A 23703-nucleotide genomic window follows, 5' to 3' on the forward strand; every position below is an offset into this window, starting at 1 on the left:
CAAAAAAGAGGTCTAGATGTATACCTGGCAACTACAGACCAGTCAGCCTACATCCATGAGTCCTGAGGGAGCTTAGCTCGGTGATAGTCAGGTCACTATTTCTGGTTTTAAAATACATTTTATTGATTTGAACAGTGCCCACTGATTGGTGAGGAGCAAATGTGGTACCAACATTCAAAAAAGAGGTCTAGATGTATACCTGGCAACTACAGACCAGTCAGCCTACATCCATGAGTCCTGAGGGAGCTTAGCTTGGTGATAGCCAGGTCACTATTCCTGATTTTAGAGACACTTTAATGGTTGGAATGGTACCCACTGATTGGTGAGGAGCAAATGTGGCCATTATTCAAAAAAGGGGTTCTAGATGTATTCCAGGCAACTACAGACCAGTCAGCCTACATCCATGAGTCCTGAGGGAGCTTAGCTCGGTGATAGTCAGGTCACTATTTCTGGTTTTAAAATACATTTTATTGGTTGGAACAATGCCCACTGATTGGTGTGGAGCAAATGTGGTAGAAATAATCAAAAAAAGGTGTCTAGATGCATAGCAGGTAACTACAGACCAGTCAGCCTACATCCACGTGTCCTCAGAGAGCTTAGCTCAACAATAGTCATGTTGCTATTCCTCATTTTTAAAGACACTTTATTGACTGGAAGGATACCTGCTGATTGACCTACAGAAAATATTAAAAAAGGGGTCTAGATGTCCACCAGTCAACCTACATCCATGAGTCCTCAGGGAGCTTAGCTCAATAATAACCAGGTTGCTATTCCTCATTTTTAAATATACTTTATTGGCTAGAACGGAACCCACTGATTGGCGAGGAGCAAATGTGGTACCAACATTCAAAAAAAGGGTCTAGATGTATACCTGGCAACTACAGAGCTGTCAGCCTACATCCATGAGTCCTCAGAGAGCTTAGTTCAGTAATAGCCAGGTCACTATTTGTGGTTTTAAAAGACATTTTATTGGCTGGAACCGTGCTCACTGATTGGTGAGGAGCAAATGTGGTACCAACATTCAAAAAAGGGGGTCTAGATGTATACCAGGCAACTACAGAGCTGTCAGCCTACATCCATGAGTCCTCAGAGAGCTTAGTTCAGTAATAGCCAGGTCACTATTTGTGGTTTTAAAAGACATTTTATTGGCTGGAACCGTGCTCACTGATTGGTGAGGAGCAAATGTGGTACCAACATTCAAAAAAGGGGGTCTAGATGTATACCAGGCAACTACAGAGCTGTCAGCCTACATCCATGAGTCCTCAGAGAGCTTAGTTCAGTAATAGCCAGGTCACTATTTGTGGTTTTAAAAGACATTTTATTGGCTGGAACCGTGCTCACTGATTGGTGAGGAGCAAATGTGGTACCAACATTCAAAAAAGGGGGTCTAGATGTATACCAGGCAACTACAGAGCTGTCAGCCTACATCCATGAGTCCTCAGAGAGCTTAGTTCAGTAATAGCCAGGTCACTATTTGTGGTTTTAAAAGACATTTTATTGGCTGGAACCGTGCTCACTGATTGGTGAGGAGCAAATGTGGTACCAACATTCAAAAAAGGGGGTCTAGATGTATACCAGGCAACTACAGAGCTGTCAGCCTACATCCACGTGTCCTCAGAGAGCTTAGCTCAATAATAACCGGGTTGCTATTCCTCATTTTTAAAGACATTTTATTGACTGGAAGGATACCTGCTGATTGGCCTACAGAAAATATTAAAAAAAGGGGTCTAGATGTCCACCAGGCAACTACAGATCAGTCAAGCTACATCCATGAGTCCTGAGGGAGCTTAGCTCGGTGATAGCCAGGTCACCATTCCTGGTTTTAAAAGGCATTTTATTGACTGGAACAGTTCCCACTGATTGGTGAGGAGCAAATGTGGTACCAACATTCAAAAAAAGGGGTCTAGATGCCCACCTTGCAACTACAGACCAGTCAGCCTACATCCATGAGTCCTCAGGGAGCTTAGCTTGGTTTTATTAATGGGAATGGTACCCACTGATTGGCACAGAGCAAACATGGTACCAATATTCAAAAAAGAAGTCTTGATGTACACGGGGTAACTCCAGACCAGTCAGCCTAACATCAATAGTTTACAAGGTTGTGCTAAAGGACTCAGTAGAAGAATTTGTCAGAGAAAAGGGTGTCCACATGGATTTATGAAGGACCGCTCTTGTTGTCAGGACAACCTACAAGGAAGGGATCAGTAGTTTAGATAAAGGAAGGGCAGTAGACGGGATCTGGACTGTACCCCAAAATGCGGGGTCTGGGGCCACAAAATAAGGAGTCTGGAGGACCTCAGCTACCAGGAATGGTTGAGTGAATGGCATGTATTCACCTCTCATAAGAGATGCTGACTCCCGTCCTCCGCGCTGAGTCCCATCCTCCGCGCTGAGTCCCGTCCTCCGCGCTGAGCTCCGTCCTCCGCGCTGAGTCCCGTCCTCCGCGCTGAGTCCCGTCCTCCGCGCTGAGCTCCGTCCTCCGCGCTGAGTCCCGTCCTCCGCGCTGAACTCCGTCCTCCACGCTGAGTCCCGTCCTCTGCGCTGAGTCCCGTCCTCCACGCTGAGCCCTGTCCTCCGCGCTGAACTCCGTCCTCCACGCTGAGTCCCGTCCTCTGCACTGAGTCCCGTCCTCCACGCTGAGCCCTGTCCTCCGCGCTGAACTCCGTCCTCCACGCTGAGTCCCGTCCTCCGCGCTGAGCTCCGTCCTCCGCGCTGAACTCCGTCCTCCACGCTGAGTCCCGTCCTCTGCGCTGAGTCCCGTCCTCCGTGCTGAACTCCGTCCTCCACGCTGAGTCCCGTCCTCTGCGCTGAGTCCCGTCCTCCACGCTGAGCCCTGTCCTCCGCGCTGAACTCCGTCCTCCACGCTGAGTCCCATCCTCTGCGCTGAGTCCCGTCCTCCGCGCTGAGCTCCGTCCTCCGCGCTGAGTCCCGTCCTCCGCGCTGAACTCCGTCCTCCACGCTGAGTCCCGTCCTCTGCGCTGAGTCCCGTCCTCCACGCTGAGCCCTGTCCTCCGCGCTGAACTCCGTCCTCCACGCTGAGTCCCGTCCTCTGCACTGAGTCCCGTCCTCCGCGCTGAGTCCCGTCCTCTGCGCTGAGTCCCGTCCTCCACGCTGAGCCCTGTCCTCCGCGCTGAACTCCGTCCTCCACGCTGAGTCCCGTCCTCCGCGCTGAGCTCCGTCCTCCGCGCTGAACTCCGTCCTCCACGCTGAGTCCCGTCCTCTGCGCTGAGTCCCGTCCTCCGTGCTGAACTCCGTCCTCCACGCTGAGTCCCGTCCTCTGCGCTGAGTCCCGTCCTCCACGCTGAGCCCTGTCCTCCGCGCTGAACTCCGTCCTCCACGCTGAGTCCCGTCCTCTGCGCTGAGTCCCGTCCTCCGCGCTGAGTCCCGTCCTCCTTGCTGAGCCGCTGTTGAGATAGCAGACATAGCAGGCAGTGGCTCGGCACAGAGGATGGGTCCAGGGGCGGACTGACAACTCATGGGGCCCCGGGCAATAGGGGATCATGGGGCCCCTGTGTCCTTGCTCAAACTCAAAAAAACCTATGAAAAAGGTACCAGGGGCATCTCATGGGGCCCCCTACTGATCCCGGGCCCTCAGGCAGTGCACGAGTTTCCAAATGGTCAGTCCGCCCCTGGATGGGTCTCATTGCCCCTCTGAAGGAACCCTAAACCTAAATATGGACCCCTATTTCTTAGCCAGGTTCAATTATTTTTCCCAATCTGCAGGGGACTGTTAGAGACTGATAAAGGCATCATTGTCAGGACCGAGGTCGATGATTCGAGACCGTACCAGCCAATCCGGGACAGCCTTCATCTATGGGCGAGCACTCTGATCTCTCCCAATCCAGTAAGATACAATAAAAAAGATCAGGGTCTTCTGCATCAAAGGGGGACACACCTGTCCATGTGGGGCCCCCTATGGCTGGACCTAAACAATCGTATTGAAAAAGAAATGCTGCTGGCGTGTGAAGCCGGCCATACACCACACAATCGGATTGTACAATCTCTCAGAGTTGTGGGAGTGACGATTGGTAAGTCGGTGATGAATAATGGATGAGGGAACCGGTCCTCCCAGCAGTGGAGCAGATCCTGGCCCCGGGGCGATCTCTGAGGAAGGGAGGGCTCCTCGCTGAATAAATACCGACATACTTTCTGCAGTGTGGGGGATGGGCACGCCGCGGGTCATAACCTGCACCATGGAAGTCTTCCAGTAGGGGAACCGGCCCAGACGTTGTCCCTGGAGACATGACCCGGCCTGTCCCTCCACCATCGGAGCTTCATAACCACGACTTTCCATTGGTTCATCATCTATTCCCACTCGGGATTGTACATGCATGAGATTTCCCCTCATTTCCTGTGGGGTCACCAGGACAGGAAGTGAAGGAATATCCCCCACCCACTGGACAGAGGTTCTAACCCCTCCCCACTCTACTCATAACATATGGGGGTCACCAGGACAGGAAGTGAAGGAATATCCCCCGTCCACTAGACAGAGGTTCTAACCCATCCCCATTCATAACTTATGGGGGTCACCAGGACAGGAAGTGAAGGAATATCCCCCACCCACTAGACAGAGGTTCTAACCCATCCCCATTCATAACTTATGGGGGTCACCAGGACAGGAAGTGAAGGAATATCCCCCACCCACTAGACAGAGGTTCTAACCCATCCCCATTCATAACTTATGGGGGTTACCAGGACAGGAAGCGAAGGAATATCCCCCCACCCACTGGACAGAGGTTCTAACCCATACTCATTCATAACTCATGGGGGTCACCAGGACAGGAAGTGAAGGGATATCCCCCACCCACTACACAGAGGTTCTAACCCCTCCCCACTCTACTCATAACTTATGGGGGTCACCAGGACAGGAAGTGAAGGGATATCCCCCCACCCACTGGACAGAGGTTCTAACCCCTCCCCACTCTACTCATAACATATGGGGGTCACCAGGACAGGAAGTGAAGGAATATCCCCCACCCACTAGACAGAGGTTCTAACCCATCCCCATTCATAACTTATGGGGGTCACCAGGACAGGAAGTGAAGGAATATCCCCCACCCACTAGACAGAGGTTCTAACCCATCCCCATTCATAACTTATGGGGGTCACCAGGACAGGAAGTGAAGGAATATCCCCCACCCACTAGACAGAGGTTCTAACCCATACTCATTCATAACTCATGGGGGTCACCAGGACAGGAAGTGAAGGGATATCCCCCACCCACTACACAGAGGTTCTAACCCCTCCCCACTCTACTCATAACTTATGGGGGTCACCAGGACAGGAAGTGAAGGAATATCCCCTCACCCACTAGACAGAGGTTCTAACCCCTCCCCACTCTACTCTACTCATAAATTATGGGGGTCACCAGGACAGGAAGTGAGGGGAAATCCCAACCCCACCCATTGTACAGATGTTCTGGCCCCTCCCCACTCTAATCTTCAGCTGATTGGCGGAGAACAACTTTCCAATGAGGTCGGTCACACCGATGAAGATCCCTCCAGTCCCTGCTGAACACCAATCAAGAAGGGGAGGTAACCTCAGCACTCGGCTGTTCCCAGGAGGCATTGCCATGGACATGGTGGGATTTGTAGTTCACCACAACTGGAGTGCTGACGTTACCTTTCCCCACGCCTGGTTTTAGGGTGACGCAACGCGCAGCAATACAGGAAAGAAGGGTCCCGTCTGACTTTCGGCATGTCAGGGTATGAAATGGAGAGGGGCCCTACAGGACACCGCTTTGTCTGGAGTTCCCCTTTAAAAACATTAGAACTGCAGCAGCGAGCTGAGTGATTGCGGTCATGGGATCCGCCTGCGTCACACGCAAAGGGAACCGCACCGTACATGTGATGGTGTCAGCAGACTGTATTTATGGGATCTGTTATTGAGTAACAATCATCTGTCCCTGTGCAGGACCGTGAGCCATTCCCGGAGGGGAGGGAGCCATTCCTGGGGGGCTGTGAGCCATTCTTGGGGGGCTGTGAGCCAATCCTGGGGGACTGTGAGCCAATCCTGGGGGACTGTGAGCCAATCCCGGAGGGGAGGGAGCCATTCATTGGGGGCTGTGAGCCATTACTGGGGGCTGTGAGCCATTCCTGGGGGACTGTGAGCCAATCCTGGGGGGCTGTGAGCCATTCCTGGAGGAGAGTGAGCAATTCCTGGGGGGCTGTGAGCCATTACTGGGGGCTGTGAGCCAATCCTGGGGGGCTGTGAGACATTACTGCGGGCTGTGAGCCATTCCTAGGGGGCTGTGAGCCATTATTGGGGGGCTGTGAGCCATTACTGGGGGCTGTGAGCCATTCCTGGAGGGGAGAGAGCCATTCCTGAGGGGCTGTGAGTCATTCCCGGAGGGGAGGGAGCCATTCCTGGGGGGCTGTGAGTCATTCCCGGAGGGGAGGGAGCCATCCCTGGGGGGCTGTGAGCCATTCCCGGAGGGGAGGGAGCCATTCCTGGGGGGCTGCGAGTCATTCCCGGAGGGGAGGGAGCCATTCCTGGGGGGCTGTGAGCCATTCCTGGAGGGCTGTGAGCCAATCCTGGGGGGCTGTGAGCCAATCCTGGGGGGCTGTGAGCCATTCCCGGAGGGGAGGGAGCCATTCCTGGGGGCCTGTGAGCATTCCCGGAGAGGAGGGAGCAATTCCTGGGGGGCTGTGAGCCATTACTGGGGGCTGTGAGCCATTCCCAGAGGGGAGGGAGCCATTCCTGGGGGGCTGTGAGCCATTACTGGGGGCTGTGAGCCATTCCTGGAGGGGAGGGAGCCATTCCTGGGGGGCTGTGAGCCATTCCTGGGGGGCTGTGAGCCATTATTGGGGGGCTGTGTGCCATTCCCGGACGGGAGGGAGCCATTCCTGGGGGGCTGTGAGCCATTACCTGAGGGGAGGGAGCCATTACTGGGGGGCTGTGAGCCATTATTGGGGGGCTGTGTGCCATTCCCGGACGGGAGGGAGCCATTCCTGGGGGGCTGTGAGCCATTCCCAGAGGGGTGGGAGCCATTCCTGGGGGGCTGTGAGCCATTACCTGAGGGGAGGGAGCCATTACTGGGGGCTGTGAGCCATTCCTGGGGGGAGGGAGTCATTCCTGAGGGGGAGGGAGCCATTACTGGGGGGCTGTGAGCCATTCCTGGGGGGAGGGAGCCATTACTGGGGGGGAGGGAGCCATTCCTGGGGGGGAGGGAGCCATTCCTGGGGGGAGGGAGCCATTACTGGAGGGAAGTGAGCCATTCCTGGGGGGCTGTGAGCCATTTTTGGGGGGCTATGAGTCATTACTGGGGGGTTGTGAGCCAATCTTGGGGAGGGCTGTGAGCCATTCCGAGTTCCTGGGGGGCCGGGAGCCAATCCTGGGGGCTGTGAGCCATTCCTGGGGGCTGGGAGCCAATCCTGGGGGGCTGTGAGCCATTCCTGGGGGCTGGGAGCCAATCCTGGGGGCTGTAAGCCATTCCTGGGGGCTGGGAGCCAATCCTGGGGGGCTGGGAGCCATTCCTGGGGGCTGGGAGCCAATCCTGGGGGCTGTGAGCCATTCCTGGGGGCTGGGAGCCAATCCTGGGGGGCTGTGAGCCATTCCTGGGGGCTGGGAGCCAATCCTGGGGGCTGGGAGCCATTCCTGGGGGCTGGGAGCCAATCCTGGGGGGCTGTGAGCCATTCCTGGGGGCTGGGAGCCAATCCTGGGGGCTGGGAGCCATTCCTGGGGGCTGGGAGCCAATCCTGGGGGCTGTGAGCCATTCCTGGGGGCTGGGAGCCAATCCTGGGGGGCTGGGAGCCGTTCCTTCCTTGGGATTGGATGGCTATGCGCTGTAATGAAGTGCGTCACACTGCGACACGCACTCACAACGCATGGAGTCACCCAGCGCAGCGCACATCACCCGTCAGCGGCCGCGGAGTAGGCGGTAGGAACGTCACAGGAGGCACACTCTGCGTCCGCATTTTCCTGCGTTTTTCCTTCATGCTCCTCCATTGAAGTCTATGGGGCCAATAATGCAGCAAGGAGAGCGGCGGCACCTTCATCCGAGACGCAGGGGGGCGCATAGATGGGGATGGGCCCCCACAGACAATAATGCGGGGCCCGCTGGGGCTCATGTACATCGGTGCGGCGCATCAACACGCGAATGTACATGGCATGAGGGCCGCCTATCGCAGTCAATGTGCGCCCAACGCATCAGAACGCTCCAAGAACCTGGCGTGTCGCTATGGTGCGTTGCCGTGCGATGTGCGTCGCGGCCAATCACAATCAATGCTGCCGTGGCACATGTGACATGCGTTGGTGCGCATTCCCACGGCGCCCGATAGATCTCCTGTGTGGCCCCAGCAAGCAAGGAAATGGTGACATCGAGTTGCATTGTGTGCAGCAGCTGGTATGACGTAGACCGGTCCTCTTTATAGGAGTCTGGGGTGTCCCCAGGGGGGGTAGAAAAGATGGTGGGGTCACCTTATGACAGGTATTATTCTCTAGTCCACCTGGGGGCGCTCTCCCCCCTCTCACGGCTCAGCAGTTCCTGTCCCAGACATGAAGAATGTAGAATTGGGCAGGGCGTTGGCCCCGGGCCCTTGGGTGCGGCTCTCCCAACTCTTAAAGTTCCTCCTTTCCTGACAACGGCGACTCTGATCCTTCCTCGCACCTCCACGGCGGCACCCTCCTCCTCCCAGAACCATGGTAAGAGCCCCCCGAAACCGCACGCCGGGGGCCTACGGGGCCCTCCACTTACTTTGTGTGTATATAGATAGACTGGATGGGGGGGGTCATCGTACTGATGTGGGATTAGGAATATTCCAGGATGGGGGGGATGGAGGCACAGGGGGATGGGGGGGATGGAGGATCAGGAGGATGGGGGGGGATGGAGGATCAAGAGGATGGGGGGGGATGGAGGATCAGGGGGATGGAGGATCAGGGGGATCAGGGGGATGGAGGATCAGGAGGATGGGGGGGGATGGAGGATCAGGGGGATGGAGGATCAGGGGGACTGAGGCGGGAGGATCAGGGGGATTGGAGGATGGGGGGACTGAGGCTGGAGGATGGGGGGGACTGAGGCTGGGGGGATTGAGGCGACTGAGGTGGGGGGATCGGGGGGGACTGAGGCTGGAGGATGGGAGGATCGGGGGGGGCGGAGGATGGGGGGATCAGGGGGACAGAGGCTGGGGGATGGAGGATCAGGGGGACTGAGGCGGGAGGATCAGGGGGATTGGAGGATGGGGGGACTGAGGCTGGAGGATGGGGGGACTGAGGCTGGGGGGATTGAGGCGACTGAGGTGGGGGGATCGGGGGGGACTGAGGCTGGAGGATGGGAGGATCGGGGGGGACTGAGGCTGGAGGATGGGGGGGATCGGGGGGGACTGAGGATGGGGGGGATGGAGGATCAGGGGGACAGAGGCTGGGGGATGGAGTATCAGGGGGACTGAGGCGGGAGGATCAGGGGGATTGGAGGATGGGGGGGACTGAGGCTGGAGGATGGGGGGGACTGAGGCTGGAGGATGGGAGGATGGGGGGGACTGAGGCTGGAGGATGGGGGGGACTGAGGCTGGAGGATGGGAGGATGGGGGGGACTGAGGCTGGGGGATGGGGGGGACTGAGGCGGGGGGTATGGGGGGATTGAGATGGGGGGACTGAGGCGGGGGGATCGGGGGGGACTGAGGCTGGAGGATCGGGGGGACTGAGGCTGGAGGATCGGGGGGACTGAGGCTGGAGGATCGGGGGGATTGGAGGCTGGGGGGACTGAGGCTGGAGGATCAGGGTGATTGGAGGATGGGAGCACAGAGGGATGGGGGGGACTGGGGATGGAGGATGGGAGGATCAGGGGGATTGGAGGGTAGGGGCACAGGGGGATGGGGGGACTGAGGATGGGGGGAGGGGGATGGGGGGACATTTTAGTTTTCTGTTTGGTTGTTGCACAGAATATTCTATGCAGGAAGGGAAGTGAGACTCCTGGGAGGGTCTGTATATCTGTCTGTGAACGATCGTTGTATCAATCCATACAGATAATAGATACAGGTGCAAGAAATCGATACAATGTGCCGATCAGACAATAGACAGGCAGATACAATGGATGGAGAGATATATATATATACATATAGATCCATACAGTTGGGAAATTAAATCTTCTATACATTGTATCCATCCATCCCGTGTAGTACGTTGGGTCTCGGGATCCATCCATCCATCCATCCCGTGTAGTACGTTGGGTCTCGGGATCCATCCATCCATCCATCCCGTGTAGTACGTTGGGTCTCGGGATCCATCCATCCATCCATCCCGTGTAGTACGTTGGGTCTCGGGATCCATCCATCCATCCATCCCGTGTAGTATGTTGGGTCTCGGGATCCATCCATCCATCCCGTGTAGTATGTTGGGTCTCGGGATCCATCCATCCCGTGTAGTACGTTGGGTCTCGGGATCCATCCATCCATCCTGTGTAGTACGTTGGGTCTCGGGATCCATCCATCCCGTGTAGTACGTTGGGTCTCGGGATCCATCCATCCATCCATCCCGTGTAGTACGTTGGGTCTCGGGATCCATCCATCCATCCCTCCCCTGTGTAGTACGTTGGGTCTCGGTATCCATCCATCCATCCATCCATCCTGTGTAGTACGTTGGGTCTCGGGATCCATCCATCCATCCTGTGTAGTACGTTGGGTCTCGGGATCCATCCCGTGTAGTACGTTGGGTCTCGGGATCCATCCATCCATCCCTCCCCTGTGTAGTACGTTGGGTCTCGGTATCCATCCCTCCCCTGTGTAGTACGTTGGGTCTCGGTATCCATCCATCCATCCATCCCGTGTAGTACGTTGGGTCTCGGTATCCATCCATCCATCCATCCCCTGTGTAGTACGTTGGGTCTCGGTATACATTGTATCCATCTACATGCAGATCTTGTTGTCTCTATTAGCTGCCATGGCACTACACCTCCCAGCATGCCTCCCTCCCCCATCCATTGGAGGATCTGGTGCTCCCAGGGCATGCTGGGTTTGTTGGTCCATCCAGACCCCCTGAGTTCTCCTCTCTGCAGTAGTCCAGGGTGTCCTATTGTGTTTCCCTGACCCCCTTCTCTCCAGGGTGTCACGCATTCATGTGTGGTCACCGGGACAGGAAGTGAGGGGGAAATTGCCCACTGGGGACACAGAGCCCCTCCCCTACTCTGTCTGAAAATTGGTTGGAGTTGGTATACGTGAAATAATTGGTCTGAGTCTGATCCTCCAAGCTGCCCCTGACCCCCCCCCCCATGGCCCCTAACCGCCCCATCCCAGGGCATGCTGGAACTTGTAGTGCCATGACGTCACACACTGGGCACTCATCCCAGACGTGACACCATCAATCCTGGGGAGTCGGTGATGGTGACAGGCCTGACCTGTAACGGTCGCAGCCATTGATGGAGATTGTTTAATCAAGGTGGAGCTGATAACCTCCAGTGCGGGGCTTGGCCACCGCAGCGTCTGTCCCCATGTGATCCAAACCCGTTCTGTCTGTTGTCATGGCGGCAGCTGACTGTTATCACTGTTGGTGTCACTCAAACTATTCCAATGATTCCAATGCAACCACTGAGACCTTCACACTGCAAGGCCTTGCTGGTCCATATTTCCACCGACATCCCGCTGGGATCCCATCACGGCATGGAGTGGCAGCGCTGGGGTTGGTGTCACCTGGTGCCGTAAAACGCAGTGTCACCCCCCTCCCCCCCGCCCCCAAACAAAAAACTGGCCCCTGTGAATGATGCAGTTGCGCCAATCTCTGTGCTGTCATGGATGGGGGTGACACCATTGTGGTCAGATATCACGTCCTACTTGGTGGTGTCACCCAGGGCTGCAATTAGAAATCATGGCGCCCCAGACAGCCCCCCCACCACCCAATTACAATTAAAAAAATTAAATTTAAACACCCCACCAGATCCCCACTGTACCCCCCCCATATCCCCACTGTACCCCCAAAACACTAGTTCTTGACTGTACCCCCCCCCCCCTGCGCGCATCAGATCCCCACAGTCCCCCAACCCCCCCCCCCCCCCATACATAGGAGAGGGGGGGGACTCTGTCGACATGCAGGGGTTAACCTTCGGTGGAATTTGTTTTTAGAGGAATATTTGATCGATGTCGTCATCGCCTCTTCCTGTGACTCATTCTCTCCACGGAACGGGAGAGCGGCAGAAGGTTCCGGGCCTGCGGTTGTCACCCCCTCAGCCTGACTCACTGACCTCTTCCTGATCTCTGTGAGCACTGGGCGTGGCTGTGCAGACCCTCCAACCCAAACTGCATAAACCGTGGGGCTCTGTTTGGGTGACGCACAGACGGGGGATGGCGGGCTCCTCTGTTGTACATATAGTGCCCCGTGGTTGGTGTCAGTGGGAGGGACGGTGCCCCGTGGTTGGTGTCAGTGGGAGGGACGGTGCCCCGTGGTTGGTGTCAGTGGGAGGGACGGTGCCCCGTGGTTGGTGTCAGTGGGAGGGACGGTGCCCCGTGGTTGGTGTCAGTGGGAGGGACGGTGCCCCGTGGTTGGTGTCAGTGGGAGGGACGGTGCCCCGTGGTTGGTGTCAGTGGGGGGGGAGACTAGCGCCCCGTGGTTGGTGTCAGTGGGGGGGGAGACTAGCGCCCCGTGGTTGGTGTCAGTGGGGGGGGAGACTAGCGCCCCGTGGTTGGTGTCAGTGGGGGGGGAGACTAGCGCCCCGTGGTTGGTGTCAGTGGGGGGGGGAGACTAGCGCCCCGTGGTTGGTGTCAGTGGGGGGGGGAGACTAGCGCCCCGTGGTTGGTGTCAGTGGGGGGGGGGAGACTAGCGCCCCGTGGTTGGTGTCAGTGGGGGGGAGACTAGCGCCCCATCGTTGTCATCAGAGGAAGGGGGCTAACACCCCACCATTGGCGTCAGTGGGAGGACTGAAGTCCTGGTATCAGTGAGAGGAACCGTGCCCCAAGGGCTGAATGAAGGCAAGCAAAGGGCCTACATCCAGCCTCAGGGCCGAAGTTTGGTGGCCCATCGATAGAGGACCATGCAGCATGGAGGACCATGGTATGTAGAGATCAGGAGACGTTGCTGTTGAATATTTTAGTTTTTCTTCCTTTTGTAACCCTTTAGGGTCCATTGACATAATTGCATGGGCTCGGAACACCCTAACATTCCTGAAGGGGTGCATGACCCTTTATTTGTAACGCAGTGCCCAGTAGAAGGTCAACTGCCAAATGAAGGGCATTTTATTGATGAGCCAATAATATCCCAGATGTTGAAGTGGGCTACAAGCCTGGGGCTTCCAGAAATGGTGCTGCTTCCAGGGCGAAGCTCAACCTTGCGGCACGGGTGACAGATTCTCTCATGTATGAAGCCAACTCCTTCACTCCTGGAGGTCCTGTGAGGGGCCTTTGGTGGCCAGGTTTGGAAAGCCCTAGAACAGTCTGAGGCCCCGTGGGTTTGTAGAACTGGGTGCAGGTAGAGTATAGTGTATGGACTGGGCTGAAGACTCTCCCTGTGCTGAAATTCCATTTATTGCTTTTGTGTGTTTTCTAACACGGCGGTCATGGCTTTCCCACTTCCGGCCAACGCCCACCCCAAACATCTGCAGGGACGAGTCTGTCTGTTAGCACCTTGGGCACGTCTTCACGTGTACATAGAACCTGACATTCTGGAATCCAGAGAGCATGCAGAGGTATGAAGGCAGCCGTGCCGTAAAACCAGAACTTTTCCTTCGCTGCCTTCCACATCTGTCTCCCCACTCCAGACTTCGAGACCTTGGGATAAGGGGGAGCGTTTAGCCACCCTAAATTTTGGGGAAGACATTGTTATTGTAACCACACATGTCCTCTCGTCGATGGCGCATCAATGTTCTACGTGCAAAGGCACAATTGGTAACACCAACTGTCATCAATGGTCATCCATCCTCCTTCCCCAACCGGTCTGACCCATCATCCATAATTCCATTTCATCCCATTCATCCTACCCATTCAATTCCACCCCATTATCAATGACCATGATCCATTATTCCATCCTTTCGTCCTTCAATTCTATTCATCATCCATCCCATCCCATCGCCTGAGACCACATCCCATCCCATCGCCTGAGACCACATCCCATCCCATCGCCTGAGACCACATCCCATCCCATCGCCTGAGACCACATCCCATCCCATCGCCTGAGACCACATCCCATCCCATCGCCTGAGACCACATCCCATCCCATCGCCTGAGACCACATCCCATCCCATCGCCTGAGACCACATCCCATCCCATCGCCTGAGACCACATCCCATCCCATCGCCTGAGACCACATCCCATCCCATCGCCTGAGACCACATCCCATCCCATCGCCTGAGACCACATCCCATCCCATCATATTGATCATTCCATCCATCAATTACCATGATCCATTATTGCATCCTTTCATCCATTCTATCCCACCAGCAATGACCATATTCCATCCCAGCCATCATCTTGTCCATTCCAATCCCATCATTAATTACCATTATCCATTATTCCATCCATCATCCTATCCCATCATCCATCGTTCCTTCCTTTTCATCATTCAATCTCATCCATCCCATCAATTCTCATCATACATACATACATACATACATACATCATGTATAAAGTCACAAGAACACCAAACTGTCATCATCCTACATCCTTCTTTCCAACCCATTCCATTCAGTCATCCAAAATTTCGTCCCATCCACCCTACCCATCCCATCATCGATTAGTTATCCATTCCATCCTTTCATTATTCAATCCCATCCAACCCATCATCCTCACCCAACCCATCATTATTCCATCCCATCATCAATTCCATTCAATCCTATCCATCAGTCCACCATGTTAATCATTCCATTCATCATCCCATCCAGGGGTGGACTGACCATTCGAGCACTCGGGCACTACCCGAGGGCCCAGGGTCAGTAGGGGGCCCCATGAGATGCCCCTGGTACACTTTTTTTTTTTTTTTTATAGGCTTTTTTTGAGTGTGGGAGAGGACATGGGGCCCCATGATCCCCCTATTACCCTGGGGCCCCATGAGTTGTCAGTCCAGCCCTGATCCCATCCCATCATCAATTACAGTTATCCAGTCCATCCTTTCATCATTCAATCCCACCCAACCATCATCATTCCATCCAATCCAGTCCAATCCCATCCAACCCATCATTCCATCCCATCCAGTCCAATCCCATCCCACCCATAATTCCATCCCATCCAGCGCAATCCCATCCAACCCATCATTCCATCCCATCCAACCCATCATTCCATCCCATGCAGTCCCATCCCATCCAACCCATCATCAGTCCAATCCCATCCAACCCATCATTCCATCCCATCCAATCCCACCCAACCCATCATCATCCTCATCATTCCATTCCATCCATCAGTCCACCATATTTATCATTCCACTCCATCACCCCATCATCAATAAATCCATTTCATCATTAATTACCATCAATCCACCCTCCCGTCCAGTCCAATCCCTTCCATAATTCATCAATCCTTGTCCTGCTAAAAAAAAAAAAGCTAAAACCCGAGATACTGCAAATGATATAAATATTGGACCCGTTGCCGTGGAATACATCATTTCTCCATTATGCGGTTTGCCAATAGAAAAAAAATCTGTTCTATTTTGTCAACCTGTAAACAAAGCTGTAACCCGACCACAACGTACCATGTGACCAGAATGGAGCCCAGTAGCACAAGCGGGGTCCTAAGCTACCTGGCTACATAGTCATTTATGCCGGCAGTAACGGCGATCGGCAAATATGTCTTGGGTGAGATGAACAGATATATTGTATGATGGCTTGAGGAACAGAACTGTTCTGCATCTTTACAAGGGGGGGGGGGTCTTGATGGGATTTCTATGGGGGGCCCCCACAGGGAACCCCCTCATAATGGGCACAGCAGGCGTACAGACCTGGGAACTCGGCACGGGGATGGTGGGAACCCCTCATGGGCACAGTGGGCGTACAGACCCAGGAACTCGGCACAGGGATGGTGGACATACGGACCCAGAACTCAGCACAGGTATGGTGGGAACCCCTCATAATGGGCACAGTGGGTGTACAGACCCGGGATCTCAGCCCAGGGATGGTGGGAACCCCTCATAATGGGCACAGCGGGTGTACAGACTCAGGAACTCAGCACAGGGATGGTGGGAACCCCTCATAATGGGCACAGTGGGTGTACAGACTCAGGAACTCAGCACAGGGATGGTGGGAACCCCTCATAATGGGCACAGCGGGCGTACAGACCCGGGAATGCGGCACAGGGATGGCAGGAACCCCTCGTAATGGGCACAGCGGGCGTACAGACCCGGGAACTTTGCACAGGGATGGCAGGAACCCCTCGTAATGGGCACAGGAGGCGTACAGACCCGGCAACTCGGCACAGGGGTGGTGGTAACCCCTCATAATGGGCACAGGGGTGGTGGGAACCCCTCATAATGGGCACAGCGGACGTACAGACTGGGGAACTCGGCACAGGGATGGTGGGAACCCCTCATAATGGGCACAGCGGGCGTACAGACCCGGGAATGCGGCACAGGGATGGCAGGAACCCCTCGTAATGGGCACAGCGGGCGTACAGACCCGGGAATGCGGCACAGGGATGGCAGGAACCCCTCGTAATGGGCACAGCGGGCGTACAGACCCGGGAACTTTGCACAGGGATGGCAGGAACCCCTCGTAATGGGCACAGGAGGCGTACAGACCCGGCAACTCGGCACAGGGGTGGTGGTAACCCCTCATAATGGGCACAGGGGTGGTGGGAACCCCTCATAATGGGCACAGCGGACGTACAGACTGGGGAACTCGGCACAGGGATGGTGGGAACCCCTCATAATGGGCACAGCGGGTGTACAGACTGGGGAACGCAACACGGATGGTGGAAACCCCTCATAATGGGCACAGCGGGTGTACAGACCCGGGAACTCGGCACAGGTATGGTGGGAATCTCTCATAATGGGCACAGTGGGTGTACAGACCCAGGAACTTGGCACAGGGATGGTGGGAACCCCTTATAATGGGCACAGTGGGTGTACAGACCCAGGAACTCAGCACAGGGATGGTGGGAACCCCTCATAATGGGCACAGCGGGCGTACAGACCCAGGAACTCAGTACAGGGATGGCGGGAACCCCTCATAATGGGCACAGTGGGTGTACAGACCTGGGATCTCAGTACAGGGATGGTAGGAACCCCTCATAATGGGCACAGTGGGTGTACAGACCAGGGATCTCAGTACAGGGATGGTAGGAACCCCTCATACTGGGCACAGAGAGTGTACAGAGCGGTGGAATGCAACACAGGGATGGTGGGAACACCTCATAATGGGTACAGCGGATGTACAGACCCGGGAACTCAGCCCAGGGATGGTGGGAACTCGGCACAGGTATGGTGGGAATCTCCCATAATGGGCACAGCGGGTGTACAGACCTGGTTACTTGGCGTAGGGATGGTAGGAACCTTGCGTAATGGGTGCAGGGATGATGTATGTACATGTTCCCCTTGTTCATGCTGATGCATCTCACAATTTCTTTATTTTTTTTTCTTCCAGGCTCAGATGAAGCAGAGTACCCCCACAGAAATCGAGCGATCCATGGAGAAGATCATTACGATCTTCCAGAGGTACGCCGGCAAGGAAGGCAATGCCACCTCCATGAACTTCAAGGAGTTTGAGCAGTTCATGACCACAGAGCTGGGCTCCTTCACCAAGGTGAGCGGTCAATGTGTTGAGTCTTTTTTTTCGGTCTATTACCTTGTCTGCCAGTGTGTCCGGTGCCTCGTCTGATGACTGGAAGAGTTCTACAGTGGGGCAGAATGACGACCTCCAAAATGTGCAGCTTCCATCTGTTGGTAACCACCTTCCCGAGGAAGCAGGTGATCCTCTGTTCCTACAGGTGGTGGATCATTTGTTCCTTCAGCTTTGGCTCCTATTGTCTAGAGATACGTGTTGGTTGTGAAGCACAAGAACCCGGTGCGTGTAGGTGGTGTCACCAAAGATAATTGTAAGTTCTCTACATGCGCTGGGCCCATACCTACTAAGAGGTCCCGGTTTTGGTCTCCTGGATCTACTACTAGAATCCATAACTTCTCACTGCTTCAATGTGTCTCCTGTTTGCTTAAGGGTAACCTGCCTGCCCACGGCATACTGGAAGCTTGGCTTTAATCCGTTGTAGCCAGTTGGTCACGTGAGAGTAGCTACTTGGGAGCAGGGCTGGGACAAGGGGTGGGTGGAAGGGGTATCTTGCATGGGCATGATGGTCTACTGTAGAGATGGGGGGGGGGGGGGAATTCCATCAGTTACAAGAGTGGTGACGGTGGCATCACTACTCCTGGGAGTGGCGAGGAGAGAGCCAGGAGGAGGTGTAGACTGTTCTCTCTCCTCCTTCCTGCCTCTTGTGGTGGGACTACTAAAACCAGGTCAATGCAAAACCTGACTGACCGATCAGGAGCTGCGCAGTGATTTTGACAAGTGACAGCTGGGCATGGGATCCTCTATGGGGGACATTTTGGCCTCTTTGCCCTGGGTGAACATGTCCCGGCACTGCTTAGGAGTATCCAGTCCATACCATTTGGCTCCTTGCCTTAAGGAAGCCAAAATCAACCACTGGTGGATCAGAAGGTCAAAGCTAAAACAAGAACGTATGACCACCAAGTCACCCAAAAAAAAAAACCACACGCCTGGTAAGGGTGGTCTTGGGTTCCACCATGCTGAATAAGTATGGACAATGTGACCACACCACCAAAGACTCCTCCTCTTTGTAAAAACTAGTGTAGTTGGAATAGAAGTCATTCAAACTTTGGCTTGGAAGAAGAGGGTCTTCATAAGCAGACTGTGCACTTGTAAAGGTCCCTTGAAAAGGACTTGTATGTAGCATTGTCACTTCTTCTGTCCTCCACCAGAAGGTGTCAGTCTGGGCAACTGCTAAAATTGAATTCTGGGGATGTTCCAGTTTTCAGGAAGAGCACCTCTTTCTTCAGACTGTAGGACTGAGGGGTACTTCAATGAATGGGTTGGGTGGATGGATTTTTCCAGAAGAAAGATCTCATTGATGGTGGTAGAACAATGGCTTAAGCGGTAGGATGACTGTAACAAGTCTGGAGGAAGGGGAGGGGCAGTTTAACTGGTTTGAAGGCATTTTTAGTGAAAGGAGTTTTTTCTTGGTTTGGTGTCTAAGCCGGTTTAAACCGACAATTGTTTTAGGAAAAAAAAAAAAAAAAAGGTTGGCTTTCAGAGAACACGTAAAGTCCTTGGGGGTTCTTCTAGTAAAAGAATATAATATATGGTCAGAAGTCCGGGAAGCCACTAACAAGTGGTGCTGGTTCATAAAAATATTCGGCACCATGCGTCTTTCTTGCCAATGTGGCTTGCACCATATTTAATAAAGGTCTACAAGGATCTTGGGATCCTCACCTAGAACAAGTCTACCTTGCCGATAAGAGTTCATAATTGACGGTTTTTTTGTTTTTTCTCCCCAAGAACCAGAAGGACCCGCAGATCCTACAGAAGATAATGAAGTCTGTAGACGGTGGGGTCGATGGGAAGAAGGACGGAGAGATTGACTTTCAAGAGTTTCTCAACCTCATCGGTGGGATGATGGTGGCCTGCCATGAAGCCTTGATGAAGTGCCCACCAAAGCAAAAGGTATCTTCCTCGCCTATCCCTCCAAACCTATCTGAGCTTTCCCGCCTCTGCCTCCCCGACGGGCAAACTTGTTGCTTAGCAGCATTTGTGTGTTGATGAGATGAATCATCCTGGTTGGTTTGTAGATTTGGCAGATCATGCCGGATGTGTGATGAGAGACGCTGCAAAAGTCAACAGCCAGAGTGTACGGCGGGGAGGATTTTAAAGGGACAGACCGCACCTGGAATGAAAAATGAAAGCAGAAGGCAATTTTAAGGCAGAAATAGGTTTAAGAAGAGGATCTTCTCCTTGCAGTTTAACCATTTATTGGGAGATACTTACCAGCTTCTCTTCTGGAGATATCCATGTAGAATATGCAAGGAAAGGGGGCCTTCCTAGCCAAAAAAAGGGGGCATGCAGGTCCACCCAAAGGTGTTTGGGCTGAAGATAAGAACTCCAGTTCCTCCACACAGGGCCAGGATGAAAGGGGGGGGGGGGGTGTCCAGGTGCTGGCTGGGTGTGTAGTTGGAGGTCTCAGGAGCTTGCCTCTTGCTGACGGGAGTGATTGCAGTGTCACTCCTGGCAGCAGAGTTTGTTTTGTTTGTTTTGTTTGTTTTGTTTGTTTTGTTTGTTTTGTTTGTTTTGTTTGTTTTGTTTGTTTTGTTTTTCCCCCATCCAGAGCTCAGTGGCCACCTCAGTCACCAACCCTCTGCCCCCCCCCACTGGCCGCTGTCATTTGTAAACGCAGAAGCAGCTTCCTGTGCCAGTTCTGTTCACGTGACGCGGACTCTTCAGTATAGAGGTGGGGGGGGGCTATGTATTTTGGGGGGGTTAAGAGGGTGGGGGGGCTAGGAGGTGGGCAGAGCTGTGAATTGTGGGGGGGGGGTGCTAGGAGGTGGGAGGGAGCTCTGTGTATTTACAGGGGGCTAGGAGGTAGGGGAGTTCTGTGAATTGATGGGGGAGATGGGAGCTCTGTATGTGGGGCGGACTAGGAGGTGGGGAATAGCTGTGTATTGGGGGGGCTAAGAGTGGGGGAGCTCTGTGTATTGGTGGGAATAGCTCTGTGTATTGGGGAGGGCTAGGAGGTGGGGGAGCTCTGTGAATTGGGGGGGGGGGGGCAGCTCTGTGTATTGGGGATAGGAAATTGGAGGTCTGTGTAAAGGGGGGGGGGGGACTGAGGTGGGGGAACAGCTGTGTATTGGGGTGTGTGTGTGTGTGTGTGTGTGTGTGTGTGTGTTGGTGGGGGAGCTCTGTGTATTGAGGGGGGGGGGGGGCTGGGGGGAAGCTCTAAGCACTGGGTGGCTGTGGGGAGGAGGGGGGAACTCTGTGTATTGGAGTAGCTAAGAGGTGGGGGAACTGTGTATTGGGGGGTTAGGAGGTGGGGGAGCTCTGAATAATGGTGGGGAGTGCTGTGTATTGGGGGGGGGGGGCTGGGAGGTGGGGGCACCGTATTTTGGGGCTAGGAGGTGGGGTAGAGCTCTGTATTGGGGGGCTAGGAGGTGTGTGTGTTTGTGGGGGGGGGGTGCTCTGTGTACTTGGTGGCTAGGAGGTGGTGGGAGCTCTGTGCACTGGATGAGTGCAGGAGGAGGGGGAAGCTGTGTATTAGGGGTGCTACCGGGTGGGGGAGCTCTGTCCTGGGGAGGGGGGACTTCTGTTCTTTCGGAGGGGGGGGGGCTTTGTGTACTGGGGGTTGGGAGAAGGTGGGAGCTATGCATCTACACAACGGAGGGCGCAGTTTCCCATCTTTGCCCTGGGCATGGTTGACCTTGTCCCAGCATTGCCACCAAACTGGCTTCCAATCGGCATGTCGGGTGTTCAGTAGGTCGGGGCTCCGTGCCGGACACTCGGGTTCCTCCTCACCAGACTGGTCATCCATGTCTTTATGGAGTTGGCTTTGGACACCAGTCATACTGGAACAGAAAAGATTTTATAAACTTATAGAACAGCTTTTCTCAACTTTTTTTTTTTTTTTTTTTTTTTTTTTTTTCCTCCAGGGGGAACCCCTAAAATTTTCAGGTGTTGGGGAACTCTTACCAAAACCAACTTATTGGAGGTCAATGGCAAAATTGCCTTTTATATTGGTGGTCAGTAGGAAGAATGCAACCCTTACAGACTGCTAAAAAAAACTTGGTGCCATGATGCTGGCTTAGCCAGGTGGTGTTGGGCTTGGAAATATGTCGGTACCGTCAAATAGATCAACCACCGCTCCAGAGGACCCCCTAACATTTTCAGGTCTTGGGGTACCCTTACTAAAACCAATTTAATGGAGGTCCGTTACGAAACTGTCTTTTGCTGGTTGTCCGTAGTAAGAATGCAACCCTAAAAGGCAGCTTAAAAAAAGATAATTGGGGTCATGAAGTTGTCTCTAAGTTTGTTCCTGGAACTATGTAGGCACCACCACATGGAACTATGTAGGCACCACCACATGGAACTATGTAGGCACCACCACATGGAACTATGTAGGCACCACCACATGGGAGGTCAATCAGCCACAGCTTGAGGAACCCGTAGAAACCTCTAGAGGAACCCTGGTTGAGAACGGCTGGACTACAATATCTTTCTATGCTGTAGTATTCAGTACCCTTCACTGGGAACACCTTAACTCATTTGGAAGGGGGGGGTTCACATACTTTTTGACTATATAGTGTATATAGACTCCATATCTGCCTTTTTTATGGCCTTCAGTGGAGGCTCAGAGCATCGAAATCCAACATTTGACTGCACATCTGCCGTATCTTTCCCCAGAACCCTGTCACCGCCACCAAACCAACAGACATTGAAACTGCCATGGAAAGCATCATTCTGGTCTTCCAACACTATGCCGGCAAGAAAGGCGCGAGCGACCAGATGGATTACTCCGAGTTCGAGGGATTTATGAAGACGGAACTCAAGTCTTTCACTGACGTATGTACCTCCTGTAGTATCTTCTGGATAGGCTCCTTGGTTTGCTCCATGATTTTTCTTGCTTTGGGTCGACTCTGAGAAAAGGAAATCTGACAATCTGATGGGTGTAATGCACCACCCCAGCAGTAGATGGAGACATTTGCCAAGGTATCTTTTAAAGGAACCCTACCCACTCCTCCATACTGACCCCTACTCCCCCAAGGGACTTTGACATTTTGCATAACTCCTCCCACTGCTTGCATCAGGGCTGACCCACATGGCCCCTCCCACCAGCCATGATCTGCCCCCATTGCATGATAAAATCACTGGTACCTAAATACATTTTCCAGTTGCCATTACTTGCCTTATTTAAGAATCTCATTAGCATGTTGATGAGGGGGTGGAACCAGAAAAGGGGAGATGCCAGAAGTGTAAGTACTTGAATGTGACCTGGTATCAGCCTCTTGCAGTCCCTCTACAGCAGAGCTTAGACTGAGGGAGGGAGAAGCAGTACAAGGAGCCATTTAGTTCAAGTTCTCACAAGAAGCATGCCGATAGGAGAGAGCAGAGAGACAGACGAGAGCTCATCCCTGTGCTGCTTCTCATTTCACTGTCCACTCACAGGTTGGGGGCTCGTCCGGGATGATATGGGTTCACTGATCCTGGCTGAGACTGAGGACATCTAGTGGCAGAACAAAGTATTGAACCTTCAGTCCCTCAAGCAGATAGACTATAGATCTCCTGGGAATCAAATCTCCACAGAGGGGGGTGGAGCATAAAGAGCGCAAATCACGTCTCCATTCATGTTTTCTGTTGCCTCCTGTAGAGTCAGAAGGACCCGAACATCGTGCGTCGGTTGATGGAGTCGGTGGACGGCAGCACGGATGGGAAACAGGACAAACAATTGAATTTCCAGGAGTTCATGAACCTGATCGGTGGGATACTGGTCGCCTGTCACTCTGCCTTTGTGAGCCACCTGAAGAGGGTCTGAGGACGCCGGAGGCGAGGGCCACGTATTCCAACCATTCCACGTTCTACTGTCGATGATTTACTTGTATTTTCTTCTAATAAAAGTTTAATTGATAAAAAAAATTCTTGTTCTGGTGACCCGAGAAGACGTGATATCGGTCTGGTTGTCTGAATACACGGGGGGGCCTTTGGTGACCGAATTTAAAGCGCCAGTCTGCCCGTGAGTGATTATTTGCGTGGTGGGTGGAGTCTGGTTGGCTGAGGCATTTCCTGGCCTTCGAAGTCTCCTAGTGTCT

General features: G+C 54.0%; 1 protein-coding gene across 1 annotated transcript; it reads left to right on the top strand.

Moving 5' to 3' along the window:
• The first annotated feature begins 8488 nt into the window (after positions 1–8488).
• Positions 8489–23530, top strand: LOC149432869 (uncharacterized). The gene is made up of 5 exons (XM_089664852.1): positions 8489–8643; positions 17486–17644; positions 19412–19576; positions 22301–22459; positions 23265–23530. The coding sequence occupies exons 1-5, from the start codon at positions 8641–8643 to the stop codon at positions 23427–23429; spliced, it is 651 nt and encodes a 216-aa protein (XP_089520978.1). The 5' UTR covers positions 8489–8640; the 3' UTR covers positions 23430–23530.
• Positions 23531–23703: the final 173 nt, after the last annotated feature.

Source organism: Staurois parvus, unplaced genomic scaffold (genome assembly GCF_062004578.1).
Source record: "Staurois parvus isolate SC_StPar_1 unplaced genomic scaffold, SC_StPar_1.0 ptg002072l, whole genome shotgun sequence".
Taxonomy (NCBI): Eukaryota; Metazoa; Chordata; class Amphibia; order Anura; family Ranidae; genus Staurois; species Staurois parvus.